At 42.7% G+C, this 26,370-nt stretch overlaps 1 protein-coding gene across 3 annotated transcripts in view; it reads left to right on the top strand.

The window, feature by feature from the left end:
* The first annotated feature begins 3,675 nt into the window (after positions 1–3,675).
* The window catches only part of PAK5 (p21 (RAC1) activated kinase 5), a 212,384-nt gene continuing 189,689 nt past the window's right edge, over positions 3,676–26,370 (top strand). For all 3 annotated transcript variants that reach the window (XM_073628637.1, XM_073628636.1, XM_073628635.1), the window contains exon 1: positions 3,676–3,883. In XM_073628637.1, coding sequence (XP_073484738.1) covers positions 3,745–3,883 — 139 coding nt within the window. In that variant the 5' untranslated portion in view covers positions 3,676–3,744. The remainder of the gene's footprint in view (positions 3,884–26,370) is intronic.

The raw sequence follows: 26,370 nt of genomic DNA, 5'->3' as shown, positions 1-26,370 counted from the left end.
CCACATCCCTGCCTGCACAGGTATGCCCCCCCATGGCCAGAAGGAATAGTCTATACAGGTGCCAGAGCATTGCACTTGCCATCCACTGATCACAGTTGCAATGCTTTGCAGGCTCCAATGCAAGAAAATAATGAATGCACAATATGGGAACATGTATTTTTTTGGAAAAAGGCTGACTATCCCTTTAAGGCCCCTTTCACACGTGCGGACCGTATGTATATTTCATCCATCTGTTTTACGGACATATATGCATCCCTATGGCGATCAGCGATCCCCGCTGAGCAAGCGGATGTTCACGGGTCAGATCAACACGGATCCGCACGTGTGAAAGGGGCCTAATGCACAGGGCAATATTACACTATTTTGAAACATTGTATTTTCTTCTGCTTATATGCAATTGTCTAAAAGTTTTGAGACACGTCCACCTCTACTGATGAAGGTCTAATGAATGCACATTTTTCATCACTCAATATGGGTGCGTTGGTTTTTTTTTTTGGCAATAGGGGGACTATCCCTTTTATATGCCTCTATGGCTGGAGGAATAGTCTACAGGAGCCAGAGCATTGCACTTGCCATCCACCCACCACAGTTGCAATGCTACAAGAAAATAATGAATGCACATCTTTTTGATCTATCAATATGGGTGCATTTATTATTATTATTATTATTATTATTGGCAAAGGGCTGACTATCACTTTAATGCCAAGAGCAATATTACACTGTTTGAAACATTGGAACTTTTGTGCCTATATCCAATTGTTGGACAGTTTTGGGTCATGTTCCCCTCTACTGACGAACCATTACCATCTCCCTTCCCCACATCCCTGCTTGCACAGGTACGCCCCCTATGGCCGGAGGAATAGTCTACAGGAGCCCAGAGCATTGCACTTGCCATCCACCCATCACAGTTGCAATGCTTTGCATGCACCAATACAAGAAAATAACGAATGCACATTTTTTCATTGCCAATCAATATGGGTGCATTGAAAAAAAAATTTGGCCAAAGGTAGACTTTCCCTTTAATACAAAGATCAATATCACAATACTTTGAAATATTGTATTTTTTGTGCCTATATCCAATTGTCGGATAGTTTTGGGATATGTCCAGATCCATTAATGAGGGTATCATAAATGCACATTTTTTCATCAATCAATATTGGTGCAATGATTTTTTTTCGGGGTAAAGGTAAACTATCCCTTTAATGCAAAGATCACTTTGAAATATTGTATTCATTGTGCTTATATCCGATTGTCGGCCAGTTCTGGGTCATGTTCCCTTCTAATGAAGGCTATGCTCCATCACTAATAAGGCACTAGCAGTTCCCCTCCCTTCCCCACATCCCTGCCTGAAAAGATGTGCCTCCTTGGGTGGAAGAATAGTCTTCAGTAGCCAGAGAGTTGCACTTGCCATCCACTGATCACGGCTGCAATTCTTTGCAGGCTCCAATGCAAAAAATAAAATAAAAATCAATATGGGTGCAAAAAGTTAGCTAATTCTGTAATGCAAAGAGGGGGGGGGGCTATCCCTTTTATGCATAGATCAATATCACACTACTTTAAAACATTGTATCTTTTGTGCCTATATCCAATTGTGTTATGCTCCTGTCAGGAGAATAGAGCTTTCAGCCATCAAGATTGTGTTCCTGCGCTCATGCGCGGCGGAACGGCGCTCCAGTGCATGCGCATTCGCGGACCGGCAATCCGGCGCATGCGCAATAGCGCATGCCCCATGTGATACTTGGGCTGGCCTATAAAAGGGACTCTGACACACAGATCAATTGTTGGTTTGTCTTCAGTTTCCTGTGATATCTCTGCTTCCTGTTTTTGTGACCTGATTACCTGTTTTTGACCTGGATTGACCTCGACTACTCTGCTTGTCTCCTGACCCTCGGCTTGCTACTCGGACTTCCGCTCTTCTCCAGTGTTTGACCCTCTGCCTGTGACCCAGATTTGCCTACTTCTCCCTGCCCTTGAGCCTCTGCCTGTATCCTGGACTATCCTTGTGCCTTACTGCCTGATACCTCAGCTTGCTGTGATTATACTTACCCTGTGTGTGTTTGACCCTCAGCTTGGTTCTGGACTTTCTCTTATACCCGTTCCATCAGATCATCCATCTGCCAGTTGCTGCACAGTTACCTCCCTCTACCCAGGACTTCAAGTCAACCACCTCCTGCTTCCTGAGGTAGCCTGTGCCTCTTTGTGCATCCACTCCCCTGTCTCACCTCCAGGGGGCGGACTGCGCTTAGTCGCAAGGGTGAACCGCTCTCGGCATTTCGGCCTCGGTAAGTACTTTCCTGATAGCTCCATTACCTGCTCCCTTCCCTTTCCCACATCCCTGCTTGCACAGGTACGCCCCCTATGGCCGGAGGAATAGTCTACAGGAGCCAGAGCATTGCACTTGCCATAAACCCATCACAGTTGCAATGCTTTGCAGGCTCCAATACTAGAAAATAGCGAATGCACATTTTTTCATCAATCAATATGGGTGCATTGATCATTTTTTTTTGGCCAAAGGTAGACTATCCCTTTAATGCAAAGATCAATATCACACTACTTTGAAATATTGTATTTTTTGTGCCTATATCCAATTGTTGGATAGTTTTGGGATATGTCCAGATCCACTGATGAGGGTATAATAAATGCACATTTTTTCATAAATCAATATGGGTGCGATGTTTATTTTTTGGGATAAAGATAGATTATCCCTTTAATGCAAAGACCACTTTGAAATATTGTATTTATTGTGCTTATATCCAATTGTCGGCCAGTTTTGGGTCATGTTCCCCTCCACTGACGAACCATTACCAGCTCCCTTCCCCACATCCCTGCTTGCACAGGTACGCCCCCCCCATGGCTGGAGGAATAGTCTGCAGGAGCCAGAGCATTGCACTTGCCATCCACCCATCACAGTTACAATGCTTTGCAGGCTCCAATACAAGAAAAAAACAAATGCACATTTTTTCATCAATCAATATGGGTGTATTTATTATTTTTTGGCAAAGGGTTGACTATCACTTTAATGCAAAGAGCAATATTACACTATTTGAAACATTGTATCTTTTGTGCCTGTATCCAATTGTCGCCCAGTTTTGGGTCATGTTCCCCTCTACTGATGAACCATTACCAGCTCCCTTCCCCACATCCCTGCTTGCACAGATACGCCCCCTATGGCCGGAGGAATAGTCTGCTGGAGCCCAGAGCATTGCACTTGCCATCCACCCATCACAGTTGCAATGCTTTGCATGCACCAATACAAGAAAATAACAAATGCATATTTTTTGATCAATCAATATGGGTGCATTGATCATTTTTGGGGGGGCAAAGGTAGACTATCCCTTTAATGCAAAGATCAATATTACACTACTTTGTAATATTGTATTTTTGAGCCTATATCTAATTGTCGGATAGTTTTGGGATCTGTCCAGATCCATTGATGAGGGTATAATAAATGCACATTTTTTCATCAATCAATATGGGTGCAATGATTATTTTTTGGGGGGTAAAGGTAGACTATCCCTTTAATGCAAAGACCACTTTGAAACATTGTATTTCTTGTGCTTCTATCCAATTGTCGGGCAGTTTTGGGTCATGTTCCCCTCCACTGATGATGAATATGCTCCATCATTAATAAGTCCCTAGCAGCTCCCCCCCCCCCCCCCATCCCTTCCTCCAATCCCTGCCTCCACAGGCGCGCCCCCGCGCTCGGGCTGCGCGTCCCCGTGCAATCTCTTCCCCCGTTGTGGGATGGCCGTCGGTCGGGAGCGAGCAGCCTGGGCCGGCACATGCCCGGACCCCGGGGATCAGCGGGAAGATGGCGCAGAGAGCCGAGTGATCGGACGGGCTGGCGGCCGGCGGGATGTCACGGATTTCATGACGGCAGCGGGTACGTGTCCCGGCGGCAGCCGCATCCTCCCTCCACCGGGCTGGACCACAGCATCCTCCCCGCACCGCATCCCGGCCCCGCCGCTTCCATCCCATCCCCATTGTTCTCCTTCTGTGCACCCACCTTCTACACCGCTACCGTCTATGTCTGCCCCATCAGCATGATCCCATGTCATGTGATTTGTTATATCCTCCAAAGGTGAGCCCCTCTGCCCTGCAGCAATCCCCCCACTAACCATGTCTCCATCATATGGCACATTTCCCCCAATATCTGCATTTTACTACTTTTTTTCCACTACCGGTTGGTAATACTGCGCCTAAATCACCGCCGTTCATCTCAACTCTTATCCACCCCATGGGCAGTTGTCTTGTCTATGGCCATGGTGGATATTTCATTGAGAGAAGGCCTATCTAGACTGGACAGGCTCACCATAGGTCACCTTCTTCAGCCCTCTATATGTTGGACAGGTCAACCATAGGTCACCTTCTTCAGCCCTCTCTATACTGAACAGGTCAGCCATGGGTCACCTTGTTCAGCCCTCTCTATGTTGGACAGATCAATCATAGGTCACCTTCTATAGCCCTCTCTATACTGAACAGGTCAGCCATGGGTCACCTTGTTCAGCCCTCTCTATGTTAGACAGATCAATTATAGGTCACCTTCTTCAGCCCTCTCTACACTGAACAGGTCAGCCGTGGGTCACCTTGTTCAGTCCTCTCTATGTTGGACAGATCAATCATAGGTCACCTTCTTCAGCCCTCTCTATACTGAACAGGTCAGCCATGGGTCACCTTGTTCAGCCCTCTCTATGTTAGACAGATCAATTATAGGTCACCTTCTTCAGCCCTCTCTATACTGAACAGGTCAGCCGTGGGTCACCTTGTTCAGCCCTCTCTATGTTGGACGGGTCAACCATGGGTCACCTTCTTCAGCCCTCTATGTAGGACAGGTAAACCATAGGTCACCTTCTTCAGCCCTCTCTACACTGAACAGTCCAACCATGGGTCACCTTCTTCAGCCCTCTCTATGTTGGACAGATCAATCATAGGTCACCTTCTTCAGCCCTCTCTACACTTGGCAGTCCAATTGTGGGTCCCCTTCTTCAGCCCTCTCTATGTTGGACAGATCGACCATAGGTCACCTTCTTCAGCCCTCTCTACACTGGACAGACCAACCGTGGGTCACCTTCTTCAGCCCTCTCTACAATGAACAGGTCAGCTGTAGGTCACCTTGTTCAGCCCTCTCTATGTTGGACAGGTCAACCATGGGTCACCTTCTTCAGCCCTCTCTATGTAGGACAGGTCAACCATAGGTCACCTTCTTCAGATTTGTCTACACTGGATAGTCCAACCGTAGGTCACCTTCTTCAGCCCTTTCTAAACTGGACATGTCAGCCGTGGGTCACCTTGCTCAACCCTCTCTACACTGGACAGTCCCACTGTGGGTCACCTTGTTTAGCCCTCTCTATACTGGTTGGTGCCACTGTGGGTCACATTGTTTAGCCCTCTCTATACTGGTTGATATAAACTCTTATCTACCACATGGGCAATTGTCTTGTCTATGGCCATGGTGGATATTTAATGGAGTGTAGGCCTCTCTATACTGGACAGACTCACTATGAGTCACCTTGTTCAGCCTTCTCTATGCTAGACAGGTCAACCATGAGTTACCTTGTTAAACTCTCTCTACACTGGACAATCCCACCCTGAGTCACCTTTTTCAGCACTTTCTGTGCTGGACAGTTCAACCATGGGTCACCTTGTTCAACCCCCTCTACATTGGACAGTCTCACCTTGGGCCACCTTGTTCAGCCCTTTCTGTGCTGGACTGGTCAACCATAGGTCACTTTGTTCAACCCTCCCTACACTGGACAGTCCCACTGTAGGTCACCATGTTTAGCCCTCTCTATACTGGTTGATATAAACTCTTATCCACCACATGGGCAGTTGTCTTGTCTATGGCCACGATGGATATTTCATGTACAGTAGGTCTTTTTAGATTGGACTGTCCCATCATGAGTCACCTTATTTAGCCTTCCCTATGCTGGTTGATATGAACTCTTACCCAGCACATGGTCAACTGTTTTGTCTATGAACTTGGTGGATATTTTACAGAGAGTAGACTCCTCTATACTGGACTGGTCACCTTGTTCAACCCTCTCTATGCTGGACAGGTCAACCATGGGTCACCTTGTTCAACCCCCTCTGCACTGGACGGTCCCACCGTGTGTAATTGTGTTCAGCCTTCTCTATGCTGAACAGGTCAACCATGGGTCACCTTGTTCAGTCCTTTGTATACTAGATTGTCCCACTATGGGTCACCTTGTTTAGCACTCTCTCTACTGGTTGATATGAACTGTTATGCACCAAATTTGCAGTTGTCTAGTCTATGGCCATGGTGGATATATCATGTAGAGCAGGCCTTCCTCTACTGGATGGCCCCACTGTGGGTCACCTTTTACAGCCTTCCCTATACTAGCCAATCTCACCATGGGTCATCTCTTTTAGCCCTCACTATACTGAACGGTCCCAGCATTGGTTGATATGAACTCTTTTATATCACACAGACAAGTTCTATATATGGCCATGATGGATATTTCATAGAGAGCAGGCCCCTTTATACTGGTTAGACCCACTGTAGGTCAACTTGTTTAGCACTTTGTTTACTAGACAGTCCCACTATTGCCTAATACGAACTCTTATCCACCACAAGGGCCGTTGTCTTGTCTATGGCCATGAGGATACTTTTATGTATGTACAGCAGTCCTCCCTATACTAGGAGGTTCCATTATGGGTCACCTTGTTTGCCTCCCCATATACTGGGCAATCCTACCATGGGTTACCTTGTTGAACCCTCTATACTGGATGGTACCACTATGGCTCACCCTGTTCATCAATCCATTTACTGGACAGTCCCTGTGGCTCACCTTGTCCAGCCCGCTCTATACTGAATGGTCCCAACCCGGGTTACCTTGTTCAGCCCTCTGTATACTGGAAGGTCCCACCACACGTTACCTTGTTCAGCCCGCTTTATACTGGACAGTCTCACCATGGGTCACCTTGTTTGATTCTAAGCCATTCACAGGCCACCCAATTGGTCAGATTTTGGAAATTGAAAATGAAAAAAAAAGGCTTTTATGGGATATCTACAGGAAATTTATATGTTAAACTATTAAGGTTTTTATGAAACCCTACACTTCTGTGGCTCCATGCCCGAAAAAAGATACCAGAGTGACATTAGCCACTCAACTGAATGTCACTAGGGTTCACCATAGGGGGTTGCACACACATACTAACTAGTGCCAATTTAGGATACAATTATACTACAAGCATGTCTTTAGAGATTGGGAAGAAACCCACTGAAGCACAGGTAGGGCATACAAACTCCATGCAGATAGTGTCCTAACCAGGATCCAAGCCAAGGATCCCATTGCTGCAAGGCAGAGTTGCTAACCACCATGCCACCGGGTTGTCAAAAGTCATCCTATAAAGCAAAATACCAACAGGCCAGTTATCATTAGTTAACACAAACCATACAAAGCACCCTTGCCCAATGCATACGGACCTAGTAGAGACATCTTAAAGTGGTTTTGAAACCATATCTCCATGACATTTAGTTTGCTGTAGCACTTTGTATCATAACCAATTGCATTTTTTCCATAAAGTAATATCTTTTTATTTGTTATCTTTTTTTGTTGTTCTTGTATCTCATTGCATCTGATCCAGCCTCTTTCAGGCACTTCCTGTCTACATTCACTGACTACATTGTTGGCTGAACATCGTTGCTCTGGGCTGGCTGTCGGAAAGTGACAACAGTGGAACATGCCTCGTCCTGTGTTGTCACCCTGTTGCTTGTGCCCCTGATAGAGACAACAGGTGACTATGCAGACACATCTGGGACACCTATAGGGACTTGTGACCGGGTGACAATGCAGGACCACACAAGGGAGACAGTAGTCACCCCATAACAGGAAGTTTCTGAACAGGGTCCTTCATTACATGATCACCTGGTACTTTAATGACATTCGCAAAAGTAAAAAAGACTAAAAACAACTCCTGAAAAAATTACATTCATATGTTAAAGCTTAATGTATATGAAATTGTAGTGATTGAGTTTAGATCTGTTGTAAATGTTTCATTCATTTTACATCTTGCTATTTACAGATGGTACATTTAATCCCAAAATGGGAAAAGTCCCCCAAGGTGTTTTTAAGCAGCAAAGTAAGGTAGTTAAAGGAAAAAATGGGTTTAGAAAAATAGATTCTTTATTAGAAAAAATACTAATAAAGGTTAAAATATGAGCTCTGATGGGGGCATACCCATACCAAATACAAAAAGTTGCAAACACAAAAATTATACATAACATTACAAAATGTCTGATGTATAACAATGCCTGACACGTTTCGACCCATACATTTGGGGTACATTTAATCCCTTTTTTTTACAGCAGATGGTTGAAATTTTTAGATGAAATTGTAGTAATTGAGTTTGGATCAGTTGTAAATGTTTCATTCCTTTTACATCTTGCTATTTACAGATGGTACATTTGATCCCAAAATGGGAAAAGTCCCCCTAGGTGTTTTTAAGAAGCAAAGTAATGTAGTTAAAGGAAAAATGGGTTTAGAAAAATAGATTCTTTTTTAGAAAAATTACTGATAAAGGTTAAAATATGAGCTCTGATGGGGGCATACCCATACCAAATACAAAAAGTTGAAAACACAAAAATTATACATAACATTACAAAATGTCTGATGTATAACAATGCCTGACACGTTTCGACCCATACATTTGGGGTACATTTAATCCCTTTTTTTTTTACAGCAGATGGTTGCAATTTTTACTATTGTATAACAATTTCGGGCAGTACAAATGAAATGGACTGTTGCTGAAGGTTTTGCCCCCCCCCCCCCAAAACACAAAAACAAACTCAAAAACTCTACTTATAAGGCAATAAATTAACAGGGCCAGTTGTCAGCTAACTCAAACCTAGTTCAGGTCATTTGAACTTTATTATTAAATCTTAACAATGAATTCTCCTGTTACTCCTATTAACTAATCAACTTTCTGCTATGATGCTGTTTACTCCTGGTTACAAAATTTAACAGAGAAGCTGATTGGTTGCTTTGAGGGAGCTTTTCTTCAGGCACTTTCTATAAATGAGGCAAAATAGCCTCAATGTTGGTGCATTCTGCTTACAAAAGAAGAAACATTCTACTGGTATATTTAGCTGGGACTCACAATTTTTTTATTTTTTCATACTGGTAAATAACTGTGTCGTGTGGATTGGGGTGATCTGAGTTTCGTAAGATAGTAAAACCTTAGATTGCGGGGCATAATTCATTCCAGAAACATGCTTGTATACCAAAGCACTTGTATATCAAAGCAAATTTCCCCATAAGAAATAATGAAAACTCAAATTATTCGTTCCACAATCACTTATTCAAAGATCCATCAGTTTATAGTCCATATAAAAAGATTATAACAATGTGATAGGTTGTGTAACCATAAAATGTCCATCCACTAATGGAAGCCTCCACAAGGGGATTAGAAGCAAAATCCAGCAGGAGCTTCAGGGTATAAAAGAGAAAAGAGGCGCCTCTAAGTGTAGCAATATGTTGCTAAATGTTGTACCTTCATTAACCGCTTCAGCCCCGGAAGATTTTACCCGCTTCCTGACCAGAGCACTTTTTGCGAATCAGCACTGCATCGCTTTAACTGACAATTGCGCGGTCGTGCGACGTTGCACCCAAACAAAATTAATGTCCTTTTTTCTTCACAAATAGAGCTTTCTTTTGGTGGTATTTGATCACCTCTGCAGTTTTTATTTTTTGCGCTATAAACAAAAAAAGCGTCCATTTTGAAAAAAAACGCAATATTTTTAACTTTTTGCTATAATAAATATCCCCAAAAAATATATAAAAATTTTTTTTTTCTCATCAGTTTAGGCCGATATGTATTCTTCTACATATTTTTGGTAAAAAAAAATCACAATAAGCCTATATTGATTGGTTTGCGCAAAAGTTATGGCATCTACAAAATAGGGGATAGTTTTATGGCATTTTTATTATTATTTTTTGTTTTTTTTTACTAGTAATGGCGGCGATCTGCTATTTTTATCGGGACTGCGACTTTGGGCGGACACATCGGACACTTTTGACACTATTTTGGGACCATTGCCATTAATACAGCGATCAGTGCTATAAAAATGCACTGATTACTGTAAAAATGTCACTGGCAGGGAAGAAGTTAACACTAGGGGGCGATCAAGGGGTTAATTGCATTCCCTAGTGTGTGTTCTAACTGAAGGGGGCTGTGTAGGGGAGATGACAGATCGCTGTTCATACTCTGTATGAACAGACGATCAGTCTCTTCTCCCCTCAGAGAACCGGAAACTGTGTGTTTATACACATAGATCCAGGTTCTCTGTGTGTCAGCAGCGATCGCGGGAGTCTGGCGGTGATCATGACCGCCGGGCACTCGCATCAGCTCCGGGGGAGTGCAGCGCAGCGGGCCCGCCCCTAGTGGCCACAGGGCGCAGCAACGTAACATAACGTCGTTTCGCCCAGCCGTGCCATTCTGCCTGCAGTAAAACTGCGGCGGCTGGTCGGCAAGTGGTTAAATGTAACCTTATTGCTACACTTAGAGGCGCCTCTCTTCTCTTTTATACTTAGTTGTGACATGACGCTACTTGTATATCAAGAAATCGCTTGTATATCAAGTAAAAATTCATTAAACAATGTTGCTTCTCTTGCAAAACGCTCTCAAACCGAGTTACTCTCAAACCAAGGTTTTACTGTATTTTAATGCCAACTAATGGCATTGCTATTCTTTTGTTCTCTTGTTTGTAAAAAAAATAGTACACCTTGACCTGTGTTGCACATTGTTATAAAATATAGGAAGATGCATCTGCATTTTTTTACAGCAATTTAAAATTTTCATTTAAATATGTTCATCGGTAGCCAAGCTGCAGCTGTGGCCATGAGCTTGCTTTTAAAGTCCAGGATGTTTTAAAACGGCCTGAGGACATCAAGTGGTTAAAGGGTCAGTCTACCTAAACCTGATATTATAGATTTTTTGGTACACATTGGGCATTTAAAGAGTAACTGCACTTTTTGTTGAGAAAAAAAAACAAAACATTCCCCTCTGGGTGATCGATGTACATTGCAGGGATTGTAACAGGCTTTGTTGCAGATTCCTACTTTTTGTTATTCTGGAGAAAAAGCTGTTTGTTTGTCTGTGTCCATGTGCGAGTGAGTGTGTATGGGGGAGTGGTTTTATATTTATCAATCAGCTGCTGCACCTGCAGGGCTCTAGTGAGGAAAGTGGCAGGGTCTGCAATCCCTTTTGACGTGATTTGCTTTGGGAGTGTCTCACCAAAAAATAAAAGTTTTGTTGCAGGGGATGCAAAGAATCAAATTTGTATCTTAGTGAGGACTTCTGGGAAAATCAGTAAGTCAAATCAAGGCAGGAAATGACATACCTGGGGGGCGTCCTGTACAACATCTGTATACAGAACACCTCCAGATAGCCATATTGCATTCTACAGAGAATTACAGTGGTGCTGATTAAAAAAGAAAGGTAATTTTTAATAACTGTCAATGGCAATATGACTTGTATCGCACTTGTATACGCAATATTTTTTTATTTTATTTGCTCATTTTTTTTTCCACGAAAGTGGAGTTTCCCTTTAAACCATTATTATGTGTCTCAGAAGTTGAACTCAGCTAGTAAGACTACTATAGTTACATTTCCAGGTCTGTAAATGCCGTTTCAGTTACAGGTGGGGCCTATTTCATGTGCTCAAGGTGGCCAGATGCACGTAAAACCCCCAAATTAGGTGGGCAACCGGATCGGGAATTATTGGAGATATAAGAAGTGCGAGTGACCCACCAAGCTCCACCTGTGATTAAAATATCACAAACTGCATAGGGGGTTCTTTACTGTCAGAGCGGTAAGGATGTACAACTCCCTTCCATTAGAGGCACACGGGCGCCGCCCCCCCCCCCATCCATGCGTCCGGCCCCCTGATCTACATGCAGGGCGCCGAACGCATTAATTCCAATCGGGGTTTTTTTTTTTTTGAAGCACGTGATTAGAGCCTGAGGCTCTAATAGGCTTCAAAAAAGGGTGGGCTCGGGACACAGAGCGCTGCGCCTAAAGCCCACCCAGTTGTGTGACAATAGTGAATGAATATTCGCTATTGTCACACTGTTTCTCTTCCAATTAGGAAGCGGGTCGTGAGACCCATCACCCGATTGGCCAAAAGGAGATCTGATCGGATTGGCCACCAGGAGGAGGAGGGAGGAGAGGCAGTGGAAGCGAGGAAGCAGACAAAGAGAACAGCCCGGAGAGAAGCTGACACCGCCCGCCGCCTGGAGCACTGCCCACGAGATGGGGTAAGTGCGGGGCCCCGACTACTGACTGACCAACCCAGTAGGGGGTGCTGCCCATGACCCGGCCAACCGACTGACCTGGGTGGCGATGTGACTAGTGTCTGCCGTCCATGACCCGACCGACCGGGAGGGTGGGTGGCGGCGGGTGGATCATTTTCTGCCCGCACCCCAAAAACCCACCAGCTGCCCCTGCCCCCGACCAGCCCACCCTGTTATCTACTGTATTTAAACCTGTCTAACGTCTATTCTATAACTAAAACGTATTGGGGAATCAACCCAGGAGCTGGGCATTGAGGAGAGCCTAAACCTGATACTTTCACCCAGTGTTTCCCAAACAGGGTTCCTCCTGAGGTTGATAGGAGATCCTTTAGCAGTGAGCAATAGTAGGTTGATCTCCCACCCCACCAATGCAAGGGGCCAGTTTTCCACCTAGCACCAATGTAAGGGGTCACTTCTAAATGAACCACAAATGTTAGAGGACACCACAATTTTTACTGTCTGCCTTGAGCGGGGGGTGGGGGGGTGGGGTTCTAGTCCTGATGCTTTAACCCAGTGTTTCTCAGCCAGGGTTCCGTGCAAACCCAGAGTTCCTCCTGAGGCTGGTAGGGGTTTGGTGAGTAGTGAGCTATGGTGGATTGATCTCCTACTCACCCTGACTACCAATTCAATAGGGCAATTTTTCATTAAACACCAGTATAAGGAGTCACTTCTACACTGACCATAAATGTTAGAAGCTACCACAATTTTTACTGTCTACCATGGAGGAATTTAAATCTGAACTTTGCCCCAGTGTTTCTCAACCAGGGTTCCGTGAAAACCTAGGGTTCCTTCTGAGGTTGCTAGTGGTTTCTTGAAGCATGAGCAATGGTGGACTAATCTGCTACTAACGCTGACCACCAATGGAAGGGAGTAATTTTCTATTAAACACCAGTATAAGGAGTCATTTCTACACTGACCATAAATTTTAGGAGATACCACAATTTTTACTGTCTGCCATGGGGGAATCTAAATCTGAAAATTTAGCCCAGTGTTTCTCAACCAGGGTTCAGTGAAAATCTAGGGTTCCTCTTGAGATTTCTAGAGAGTTCTTGAGCAGTGAGCAATGGTGGATTGATCTCCTACCTGCGCTGACCACCAATGGAAGGGAGCAATTTTCTATTAAACACCAATGTATTCTACACTGAACACAAATGTTAGAGGACATCACCTTTTTTAACAACTGCTTGGGGGGGGGGGGGGGTCTAAATTTGATACTTTAGTCCAGTGTTTCTCAACCAGGGTTCCGTGAAAACCTAGGGTTCCTCCTGAAGTTACTAGTGGTTCCTTGTAGCATGAGCAATAGTGGATAGATCTCCTATCTATGCTGACCACCAATGGAGGGGAGCGATTTTCCACTAAGCACAAATATAAGGGGTCACTTCTACATTAACCACAAATGTTAGAGGACATCACAATTTTTGACTTAAATAACATTTTCTTCAGACAAATACCAGGTACAAACATATATAAGGACATAGATATAAAAGACTTTCCATACTAAGTCTTCCTGTTAATGAGGGCTATGGACATCACAATTTTAACTGTCTGCCCTTGGGAAGTCTAAATCTAATGCTTTAATCCAGTGTTTCTCAACCAGGGTTCCTCCTGAGGTTGCTAGGGGTTCCTTGAGCAGTGACCGATGGTGGATTGATCTCCTAACTACGCTGACCACCAATGGAAGGGACCAATTTTCCACTAAGCACAAATATAAGGGGTCTCTTCTACAATAACCACAAATGTTAGAGGACATCACAATTTTTACTGTCTGCTGTGGGGAAGTCTAAACCTGATGCTTTAACCTTGTGTTTCTCAACCAGGGTTCTGTGAAAACCTAGGGTTCCTCCTGAGATTGCTAGGGATTCCTTGAGCGGTGACTGATGGTGGATTGATCTCCTACCTACGCTGACCACCAATGGAAGGGACCAATTTTCCACTAAGCACAAATATAAGGGGTCACTTCTACAATAACCACAAATGTTAGAGGACATCACAATTTTTACTGTCTGCCGTGGGGGAGTCTAAACCTGATGCTTTAACACTGTGTTTCTCAACCAGGGTTCTGTGAAAACCTAGGTTTCCTCCTGAGGTTGCTAGGGGTTCCTTGAGCAGTGACCGATGGTGGATTGATCTACCTACACTGACCACCAATGCAAAGGGCCAATATTACATTAAACACTAATGTAAGGGGTCCCTTCCACACTGTCTACTTAGAGAATACCGCAGTTTTCAAGGGGGCTGGTAACAGATTTGTAGGGGATTGGTAATATCTCTCTGCTGGGAGTTAAAAAACACTAGGCACACTATTCTTTTGCTTAAAAATTTACTGTAAGCTGTAGGTATAATCTTTTTTTATTTTATTTTTTAGCAGAGGCTCCTCAAGAACCTGAACCCTTTTTTCAAGGATTTTTCAGGGGTGAAAAGTTTAGGAAATTCTGCTTTAGCCTAAATGGAAAAGAACAGGTTTGCTTTAAATGTATTGGTACTTTAATATTACATCAGAAAAATAATTTTGATTTTGTGACTCAACCAGACACTCAGATTTGGTTAAGTATGTTCAAATCACTGTTAGCTTCTGTAGGGTTGCTGTGGGTGACTACAGATCGCTGAAGTGAACAACTGAATTTAACAGTATATTATTGCACAAACGGTGCTTTTTCCATATCATTTCAAAACAGTACAGCTTAGCTGTGTAATTGCTTATCCATATGGCCGCCTTACTAAGTTTGTTGTGCTCCCACATGCTCATATGGATTGTAGGCATCTCTCTAGGCTGCTTTGGATGTGTCCCAGTTGTCTCTAATATCTCCCTTCTCGTTGACAGCTCACAGTTGACTTGTTTCCTTGGTGACTATTAATTTGAACAGATGGCTTCAGATTACTGGGGTCAGGCTCAACAAATCCTGTTTTTGTTCTATGGATCATTCCCTGACAAAAGCACTCTTTGGCATCACGACCTTTGTATTGACAATATATAATCTAGGAATGTGGAATTTCCTTTTTTTTTTCAAATTGCTTGCTGGTATGTTAACTTCACGTCGCCTTTGCATGTAACCTGTTGCTTGTGTTGTTGCTGTATGTGGTAGTCAGATGGCAGGATTCTCATATTAGAAATATGGTGTATATATAGTTACACATCTGTGATCTGTGGTGCCCTGTAGAAAGCATTGGTACATAACAATGGTTAAAATGGTTTGCCCTCAACACGACGTTTTGGGGTTGATTTACTAAAACTGGAGAATGCAAAATCTGATGCAGCTGTGCATGGTAGCCAATCGGCTTCTAACTTCAGCTTGTTCAGTTAGTCTATGATAATAAAACCTGGAAGCTGATTGGTTTCTATGCAGAGCTGCACCAGATTTTGCACTCTCCATATAGAACATAGGTCTTCAAACTTTTCAGTACAAGGGCCACATTGTGTATTTTACAAATATTTTGTGGGCCAAAAAAAATCAGTTTTTGTAAATTAGTGAATAATTTTATTTGGATCTTTTTTTTAAATCCGCATGATATGATTCAGATCAAAAGAGAAAGAACTTTGGCAATAGTTCCCTTAGATCAGGGTCCCCATCAGGGTTCTCCTTGTATGTGGGACCCCATCAGAGTCCACCATACATCAGAGCCCCCCCTTACAACATCAGGGTTCTCATCAGAGTCTCCCTTAGATCAGAGTCTTCCCTTACATCAGGGGTCTCCAAACTTTCTGAACAAAGGGCCAGTTTATTATCCTTCAGACTTTAGGGGGGCTGGACTGGGGACATTGAAAGTAGAAAATATCCTGGTATCAGTGGGAGTAAACAATGCTTTGGTGTCAGTGAGAGGAAATGTGCCCCATCATTGTTGTTATTGGGTGGGAAGAATCATGCCCCATCGTTGGTGTCACTAGAAGGAACTGTGCCCCATTGTTGGTGTCATTGGGAGGAATTGTGCACCAGTGGGGCAAATTATGCCACAATGTTGGTGCCAGAGGATGAAATATTGCTCCAAGGGCCGGATAAAAGCAAACAAAGGGCCGCATCCGGTCCCTGGGTCGCAGTTTGGAGACCACTACTTTACATCATTGTCCACATGAAAGTTTCCCCTTACATCACTATACCCATAGTTCCCCTTACCACTGTAAGGCTTACAGCATCGGTATAGCAGCAGGGCGGGACAAGCACGTCATTGGAACTATGGATGGGCATGGTGACAGGGCAGCAGAGGGGAAGGGGGGATCTGCACTGGGGATGGTTGGGTTGTAGAAGCAGAGACCACAAGCAGCCTCTGCTGACCTGACTACTCAGATCTGTGCACATAGAGGATACGCCACTGACCCTAACTGTGGGCCAGGTAAAATCTTGTAGTGGGATGCAGTTTGGCGATTCCTGATATAGAATGTGTAGGCCAAATGTGTAGGCCATTTGTCTTTAAATAGGGGTCCTCAAGTGGGTCGAACAGAATATTCATTGAGTGTAATACTACAGAAAGCTGTCAGAGATGGCAGACATGTAAGAGGAGATGGTCAAAGACTACCAGCATGCTACAGGAGATGGCTCCATACTGAAAGCATGCTATATAGGCACATCTCAAAATTATTATACTTCAAGCATTTCTTTCGTTTAATTTTGATGATTATGACTTACAGCTAGTGAAAACCCAAAATTCAGAATCTCGAATATTGTAGACTTATGGTGTCACACTCTAATCAGCTAATTCACTCAAAACACCTGTAAAGGGTTCCTGAGCCTTTAAATGGTCTCTCAGTCTGGTTCAGTAGGTTACACAACCATGTGACAGCTGTCCAGAAGACAGTCGTTGACACCCTCCACAAGGAGGGTAAGTCACAAAAGGTCATTGCTAAAGAAACTGGCTGTTCACAGAGTGCTGTATCCAAGCATTTTAATGGAAAATTGAGTGGAAGGAAAAAGTGTGGTGGAAAAAGGTGAACAAGCCACAGGGATAGCAGGCAGCCTTGAGAAGATTGAAAAGCAAAGGCCATTCAAGAATTTGGGGGGAGATTCACAAGGTGTAGACTACGGCTGGTGTCAGTGCTTCAAGAGCCACCACACACAGATGTATCCTGGACATGGGCTACAACTGTTGCATTCCTTTGGTTAAGCCACTCCTGAACCAGAGACAACGTCAGAAGTGTCTTACCTGGGCTAAGGAGAAAAAAGGACTGGACTGTTGCTTAGTGTTCCAAAGTCCTCTTTTCGGATGAAAGTAAATTTTTGAATTTAATTTGGAAATCAAGGTCCCAGAGTCTGGAGGAAGAGTGGAGAGACACATAATCCAAGTTGCATGAGGTCCATTGTGAAGTTTCCACAGTCAGTGATGATCTGGGGAGCCATGTCATCTGCTGGTGTTGGTCCACTGTATTTTATCAGGTCCAAAGTCAGCGCAGCGCTCTAGCAGGAAATTCTAGAGCACTTCATGCTTCCCTCTGCTGACCAGCTTTATGGAGATGCTGATTTCAAGCAGTAGTAAACCGCTGTAAAAAAAACAACAAAAAAACTGCAAGACAATAGCATAATGTGCTAGTATGCAAAAGCTCCCGCAGCGCGCCCAGGCACCGTTGAGGTGGCTGACATGTTCCCTCTGCATTTCTTCCGAGTTCACGGACGATGATGTCACTCTGTTCCTGCATGATCCACTAGACCTTCAGAGCGCATGCGCCACTGATGTCAGCAGCTGCATGCAGGGTGAATATCTCCTAAGCTGTTAAGGTTTAGGAGATATTAATTTTACCTACAAGCAAGCCTTATTATAGGCTTACCTGTAGGTAAAAATCACCAAGCAGGCAATTCAACCGCTTTAATTTTCCAACAGGGCTTGGCATCTGCCCACACTGCCAACAGTACCAATAGCTGATTTATCGATCATGGTATCACTGTGCTTGATTGGCCAGCAAACTCGCCTGACCTAAACCCCATAGAGAATCTGTAGAATCTTGTCAAGAGAAAGATGAGAGACATGAGACCCAAAAATGCAGATGAGCTGAAGGCTGCTATCAAAGCAACCTGGGCTTCCATAACACCTCAGCAGTGCCACAGGCTGATCACCTCCATGCCACGCCGCATTGATGCAGTAATTCATGCAGATGGAGCCCCCCCGACCAAGTATTGAGTGCATACTATACTGTCCATGGACATACTTTTCAGTAAGCCAATATTTCTGTATTAAAAATTCTTTTGTTATTGGTCTTATGTAATCATCTAGATTTCTGAGATACTGAATTTTGGGTTTTCACTAGCTGTGAGCCATAATCGTCAAAATTAAAAGAAAGAAATGCTTGAAATATATCACTCTGTGTGTAATAATTCTAATGTATATAATATAAGAGTTTCACTTTTTGAATTGAATTACTGAAATAAATGTAACTTTTTAATGATATTCTATTTTTTTGAGATGCACCTGTAATGCCCCGTACACACGATCGGATTTTCCGACGGAAAATGTGTGATAGGACCTTGTTGTTGGAAATTCCGACCCTGTGTAGGCTCCATCACACATTTTCCATCGGATTTTCCGACACACAAAGTTGGAGAGCAGGCTATAAAATTTTCCGACAACAAAATCCGTTGTCGGAAATTCCGATTGTGTGTGCACAAATCCGACGGACAAAGTGCCACGCATGCTCAGAATAAATAAATAGATGAAAGCTATTGGCCACTGCCCCGTTTATAGTCCCGACTTACGTGTTTTACGTCACCGCGTTTAGAACGATCGGATTTCCCGACAACTTTGTGTGACCGTGTGTATGCAAGACAAGTTTGAGCCAACATCCGTCAGAAAAAATCCTAGGATTTTGTTGTCGGAATGTCCGAACAAAGTCCGACCGTGTGTACGGGGCATAAGTGTTGCTGGAGACTTGGATATGCTTTAAGTGATATTACACGAGACTACTAGAGGTCACTGCTATTAAAGCCCCTGTACAAGTCATTGCTTCCACATTTGTGCTCCCTACAGCCAACTTCAAAATGGTTTGTGCCACATATGATATTAGTCTCAGCAAGATCCATTATAAATGAAGGGGGGGGGGGAACCCCCCCCCCATTAAAACAGACTGAATGGACAACTGCTAGAACCCAGTCTAAAGAATATATTTTCTTTGCTCTCCTAGGAACCTAGGTAATCAAAGCACATGCTGCAGTCTACAAGTCCCCCCATGTGGGCCACACAATGACTGCTGTAGGCCTGCAGTTTGGTAACCATAGATGTAAACCCTGTGAATTAACTGCCTTAGAGCAGTCAGGTTGAGTGTAAAGTTTGTCCTTAACAGTAGCTGTAAAATCAATGGTGTAAAACCGGACAGGCAACTTAATGTTTGAACGACTAGATGCCCAGCAATCCGTAGGCACTTATCTGCTCTGTGGTGAGACCAGCTATTGCCTTGCTGTTAGGCAAGGAGCTGACAAAAGGTAGTACACTTTATGATGCAGCCAACTTTATGCTCTGATGAAGGACTACAAGGTTGTAGGCTCAGCCATCTGAATTGCAAAGCTTTCTTCCGAAGGCCCATGTCTCGGGGGGCCAATGTGGCCATAATTATATGATTTTTGTGCACCTTTTTTATAAGTTCTGTTGGGCTTCAACTCCACCGAGGCAACCTGCTGCCAATGACAGGGAGAGATGTCTTATGACCCTAAAGATTAATATGGGTCTAATGTGGGTTCAGTTCCGGCCCTCTTTATATTGTGACTATTAACTACTTGCCTACTGAACCATTTTTGATACTTCTCTCATATACAGTGCCTTGAAAAAGTATTCAAATCCCTTGAAATTTTCCAAATTTTGTTATGTTACAACCAAAAACGTAAATGTATTTTAGGATTTTATGTGATAGACATACAGTGCCTTGCAAAAGTATTCACCCCCCTTGGCTTTTTACCTATTTTGTTACATTACAGCCTTTAGTTTAATGTTTTTTTAATCTGAATTATATGTGATAGATCAGAACACAATAGTCTAAGTTGGTGAAGTAAAATTAGAAAAACATATACATAAAACCATTTTTCAGAAATAAAAAAATGATAATTGGCATGTGCGTATGTATTCACCCCCTTTGTTATGAAGCCCATAAAAAGCTCTGGTGCAACCAATTACCTTCAGAAGTCACATAATTAGTGGAATAATGTCCACCTGTGTGCAATCTAAGTGTCACATGATCTGTCATTACATAGACACACCTTTTTGAAAGGCCCCAGAGGCTGCAACACCTAAGCAAGAGGCACCACTAACCAAACACTGCCATGAAGACCAAGGAACTCTCCAAACAAGTAAGGGACAATGTTGTTGAGAAGTACAAGTCAGGGTTAGGTTATAAAAAAATATCCAAATCTTTGATGATCCCTAGGAGCACCATCAAATCTATCATAACCAAATAGAAAGAACATGGCACAACAGCAAACCTGCCCAGAGACGGCCGCACACCAAAACTCACGGACCGGGCAAGGAGGGCATTAATCAGAGAGGCAGCACAGAGACCTAAGGTAACCCTGGAGGAGCTGCAGAGTTGGGCTTTATGGCAGAGTGGTCAGAAGAAAGCCATTACTTTCAGCAAAAAAAAGGCATGTGGGAGACTCCCAAAATGTATAGAGGAAGGTGCTCTGGTCTGATGAGACTAAATTTGAACTGTTTGGCCATCAAAGAAAACGCTATGTCTGGTGCAAACACATCACATCACCTAAAGAACACCATCCCTACTGTGAAACATGGTTGTGACAGCTTCATGCTGTGGGGATGTTTTTCAGCAGTCGGGACTGGGAAACTGGTCAGAGTTGAGGGAAAGATGGATGGTGCTAAATACAGAGATATTCTTGAGCAAAACCTGTAGCACTCTGTGTGTGATTTGAGGCTAGGACGGAGGTTCACCTTCCAGCAGGACAATGACCCCAAACACACTGCTAAAGCAACACTTTAGTGGTTTAAGAGGAAACATGTAAATGTGTTGGAATGGCCTAGTCAAAGCCCAGACCTCAATCCAATAGAAAATCTGTGGTCAGACTTAAAGATTGCTGTTCACAAGCGCAAACCATCCAAATTAAAGGAGCTGGAGCAGTTTTGCAAGGAGGAATGGGCAAAAATCCCTGTGGTAAGATGTGGCAAGCTCATAGAGACTTATCCAAAGCGACTTGGAGCTGTGATAGCCGCAAAAGGTGGCTCTACAAAGTATTGACTTTAGGGGGTGAATAGTTATGCACATTGACTTTTTCTGTTATTTTGTCCTATTTGTTGTTTGCTTCACAATAAAAAAAAAATCTTCAAAGTTGTGGGCATGTTCTGTAAATTAAATGATGAAAATCCTCAAACAATCCTTGTTAATTCCAGGTTGTGAGGCAACAAAACACGAAAAATGCCAAGGGGGGTTAATACTTTTGCAAGACACTGTAACACAAAGTAGCACATAATTGTGAAGTGGAAGGAAAATGATAAATGGTTTTCAACATTTTTTACAAATAAATATTTGAAAAGTGTGGTGTGCATTTGTATTCAGCCCCCTTTACTCTGATGCCCCTAACTAAAATCTAGTGGAACCAATTGCCTTCATAAGTGACCTAGTTAGTAAATAGAGTCCACCTGTGTGTAATTTAATCTCAGTATAAATACAGCTGTTCTGTGAAGCCCTCAGAGTTTTGTTAGAGAACCTTAGTGAACAAACAGCGTTAGGAAGGCCAAGGAACACACCAGACAGGTCAGGGTTAAAGTTGTGGAGAAGTTTACAGCAAGGTTGGGTTATAAAAAAAATATCCCAAGCTTTGAACATCTCACGGAGTTCTGTTTAATCCATCATCTGAAAATGCAAAGAGTATGGCACAACTGCAAATCTACCAAGACATGGCCGTCCACCTAAACTGACTGGCCGGGCAAGGAGAGCATTCATCAGAGAAGCAGCCAAGAGGTCCATGGTAACTCTGGAGGATCTGCAGAGATCCACAGCTCAGGTGGGAGAATCTGTCCAAAGGACAACTATTAGTCGTGCTCTCCACAAATCTGTCCTTTATGGAAGAGTGGCAAGAAGAAAGACATTGTTGAAAGAAAGACATAAAAAGTCCCGTTTGCAGTTTGTGAGAAGCCATGTGGGGGACACAGCAAACATGTGGAAGAAGGTGCTCTGGTCAGATGAGACCAAAATTGAACTTTTTGGCCTAAAAGCAAAACACTATTTGTGGCGGAAAACTAACACTACATCACCCTGAACACACCATCCCCACTGTGAAACATGGTGGCAGCATCATGTGGTGGGGATGCTTTTCCTTCAGCAGGGACAGGGAAGCTGGTCAGAGTTGATGGGAAGATGGATGGAGCCAAATACAGGACAATCTTAGAAGAAAACCTGTTAGAGTCTGCAAAAGACTTGAGACTGGGGCGGAGGTTCACCTTCCAGCAGGACAACGACCCGAAACATAAAGCCAGAGCTACAATGGAATGGTTTAGATCAAAGCATATTCATGTGTTAGAATGGTCCAGTCAAAGTCCAGACCTAAATTCAATTGAGAATTTGTGGCAAGACTTGAAAATTGCTGTTCACAGACGCTCTCCATCCAATCTGACAGAGCTTGAGTTATTTTGCAAAGAAGAATGTGCAAAAATGTCCCTCTCTAGATGTGCAAAGCTGGTAGAGACATCCCCAAAAAGACTTGCAGCTGTAATTGCAGAGAAAGGAGGTTCTACAAAGTATTGACTCCGGGGGCCCAATACAAATGTACCCCCCACACTCTTCACATATTTATTTGTAAAAAATGTTGAAAACCATTTATCATTTTCCTTCCACTTCACAATTATGAGCCACTTTGTGTTGGTCTATTACATAAAATCCCAATAAAATACATTTACGTTTTTGGTGGTAACATGACAAAATGTGGAAAATTTCAAGGGGTATGAATACATATTCAAGGCACAGTATGTAAAAATCAGTGTTTATTTGCTAGAAAATTACTTAGAACTCCCAAAGATTATATATACAGTGTGTATATATTTATATAGATCTATATATATATATATATATATATATATATATATATATATATATATATATATATATATATATATATATATATATATATATATATATATATATATGTTTAGCAGTGACCCTAGAGAAAAAAATGGCGATTATTGCAATTTTATATGCACACGGTATTTGTGCAGCAGTTTTTCAAACGCAATTTTTTTGGAAATAAATACATTTATGTGAATTAAAAAAAAAAAATAGAATATATAACCCAATTTTTTTATAAAATATGAAAGATAATGTTATGCCAAGTAAACAGATACCCAACATGTCATGCTTTAAAATTGTGCACGCCCGTGGAATGGCAGAAAACTTAAAACTCTCCATAGGTGATGCTTTAAAAATTCCTATAGGTTGCCAGTTTAGAGTTGCAGAGGTCTAGTGCTAGAATTTTTGCTCTCGCTCTGACGTTTGCGGTGATACCTCACATGTGCGGTTTGAACACGGTTTACAAATGTGGGCATAACCACTGCTTTTTGTTTTTTCTTACATTTTTATTTTTACACTTTCCCTTTACAACATTTTTTTTTTATCGCTTTTATTCCTATCACAAGGAATGTAAACATCCCTTGTAATTGAAATAAGCAGTGCCAGGTCCTTTTTATGGAGAGATGTGGGGTCCATAAGACCCCACATCTCTTCTCCACAATGTAAAGCATTAGATAACAAAACAAAACATTGATCTAGTGCAGTGATCTCAAAACTGCGGCCTGGGGGCCAGATGTGGCCCCTTCCTTGCTTTTATCTGGCCCTTGGGGTGCTATTTTATTCACTGACACCAATAAAGGAAAAACAATTCCTCCCAAAGACACCAATGATGGGGCACAATTCCTCCCAATGACATTAAACAACGGGACCCAATGACACCAACAATGTGGCCAAATGACAGCAATGATGGGGCACAATTCCTCCCAATGACACCAACAATGGGGCCCAATGACACCAATGATGGGGCACAATTCCTCCCAATGACACCAACAATGGGGGCCCAATGACACCAATGATGGGGCAGAATTCCTCCCAATGACACCAACAATGGGGGCCCAATGACACCAATGATGGGGCACAATTCCTCCCAATGACACCAACAATGGGGCCCAATGACACCATTGATGGGGCCCATTTCCTCCCAATGACAATAATGATGGAGGATTGTTTACTCCCACTGACAGTAGGACATTTTGTACTCCCGATGGCCACAGTCTGGCCCCCCTAACGTCTGAAGGACAGTAAACCGGCCCTTTGTTTAGAAAGTTTGGAGAACCCTGATCTAGTGCTTTAAAAAAAAAATGGCCTTGTTTACATTCTGCCATACGTAAGTGACATCATGACATGCGTCGGTACTCCTAGACCATAGAGATGAGCAGAGACCTCCGCTCATCTCTCCTCCTCCCGCCTCTTCTAAAAGTGATCCAGCCACGAATTTGCCGCTGGGACCACGTTTATTGGTTAGAGAATCAATAAAAGAACAATACCGGGGAGTTATGGTATATTGCAGCAGCCATAACCCTGGTATTCCACTGTCATTTGTCTATGGCCTGGTCGTCAAGTTGTTAAAGACGAAGTATGCAAGTTGAGCCAACTTGAAATACTTTAGTGCATCTGTTTAGAATTTTGATGATGAGTTGTTCCACGGTGCCTGTAGCTACAAAAGTCAACGAGGGCTTGTTTTAAAGCTAATTTACTGTTTGTCGGTAATATGCGCATAGTTGCATACTCGATTATCCATGGCCCGGTCACAAGCTTGCTTTAGGTCTTGAGATGCATATAGGGAACCTAGCCCACCTCCCCGGTGTTTCATTCAGCACAGCTGTACTATAAATGTCAGTTACTTTCCTTGTTCAGTTCATTTCCTAACTAACTACTCTGTAACTGCCCAGGCCTACCTGTAAAGGTGTGCGCCCATCACTGGTAGTGTCAGTAATTGGAAAATCCCTTGGGGTGGCAGAGGAAGGTTACATCCTTCCAAGTGACATGGACCCTCCGGCTCCCATGCAGTCCTGCTCAAACAGCCCTCGTAGCCTGGCCTTCCCCCTGTGTATATATATATATTACCCGGGAAGGAAGACAGGACAAAGAAATCCCGGGAAACCGGTGGTAAGAACTTAAAGGGTTACTAAACCCACAACAGTAAAATCAGTGTGTGTATGCAGTAGAGCTGCACGATTAATCGTTAAGAATCGTTATCGCGATTTTTTCCCCGTTGCGATCTTGACAAAAGTATTTCCAGATTCTTTCTATGCAAAGAATTCTCTCTGCTCTGCTAAAGCGGACAGCCCTCAAAAGAAAGGAAAAAAAACAAAAAAAACGGGCAGTCTGCTAAGAATCACAACATTCTTTAGCAGTGGAACTTAAGTATAAACATTGTAACAATTTGTCCTTTAGATCAAAGGAATAGACTTTGGTGTGTAAATGAGGGAAGTTTAACCACTTAAACACTAAACCTTTTTTCTGACGTTTGTTGGTTTCAAGTTAAAATCATTTTTTTTTTTGCTAGAAAATTACTTCGAACCCCCAAACATTATATATATATATATATATATATATATATATATATATATATATATATATATTATGTATGATATTTTGAAAACATAAAATAAAATAAAGATTATACAAAAAAAAAAAAAAAAAAAATATATATATATATATATATATATATATATATATATTTTTTAGTAGAGACCCTAGAGAATAAAATGGTGGTTATTGCAATATTTTATGTAACACTGTATTTGCGCCGCAGTCTTTCAAATGCAGTTTTTTGGGAAAAAAATTACACTTTAATGAATTAAAAAAAAAAAAATAATAACCAGTAAAGTTAGCCCAATTTTTTTGTATAATGTGAAAGATTTTACGCCGCAAGAATCATGAGAGAATCGTAATCTTTTTATTCTAAGCAAAAAAATCGTGATTCTCATTTTGGGCAGAATCGTGCAGCTCTAATATGCAGTAAGGCATGCTTGTTATACTTACTGTTGAACCTAAGTGGTTTATCTCCTACATTGTGTAAAAAGGCTGTTTGATCCTGTTTTCTCTGATCCTCCCCTTCTTTTACTGTCCCCA

Source organism: Aquarana catesbeiana, linkage group LG04 (genome assembly GCF_042186555.1).
Source record: "Aquarana catesbeiana isolate 2022-GZ linkage group LG04, ASM4218655v1, whole genome shotgun sequence".
Lineage (NCBI taxonomy): Eukaryota > Metazoa > Chordata > Amphibia > Anura > Ranidae > Aquarana > Aquarana catesbeiana.
This window is presented reverse-complemented; position numbering and strand designations above follow the sequence as displayed.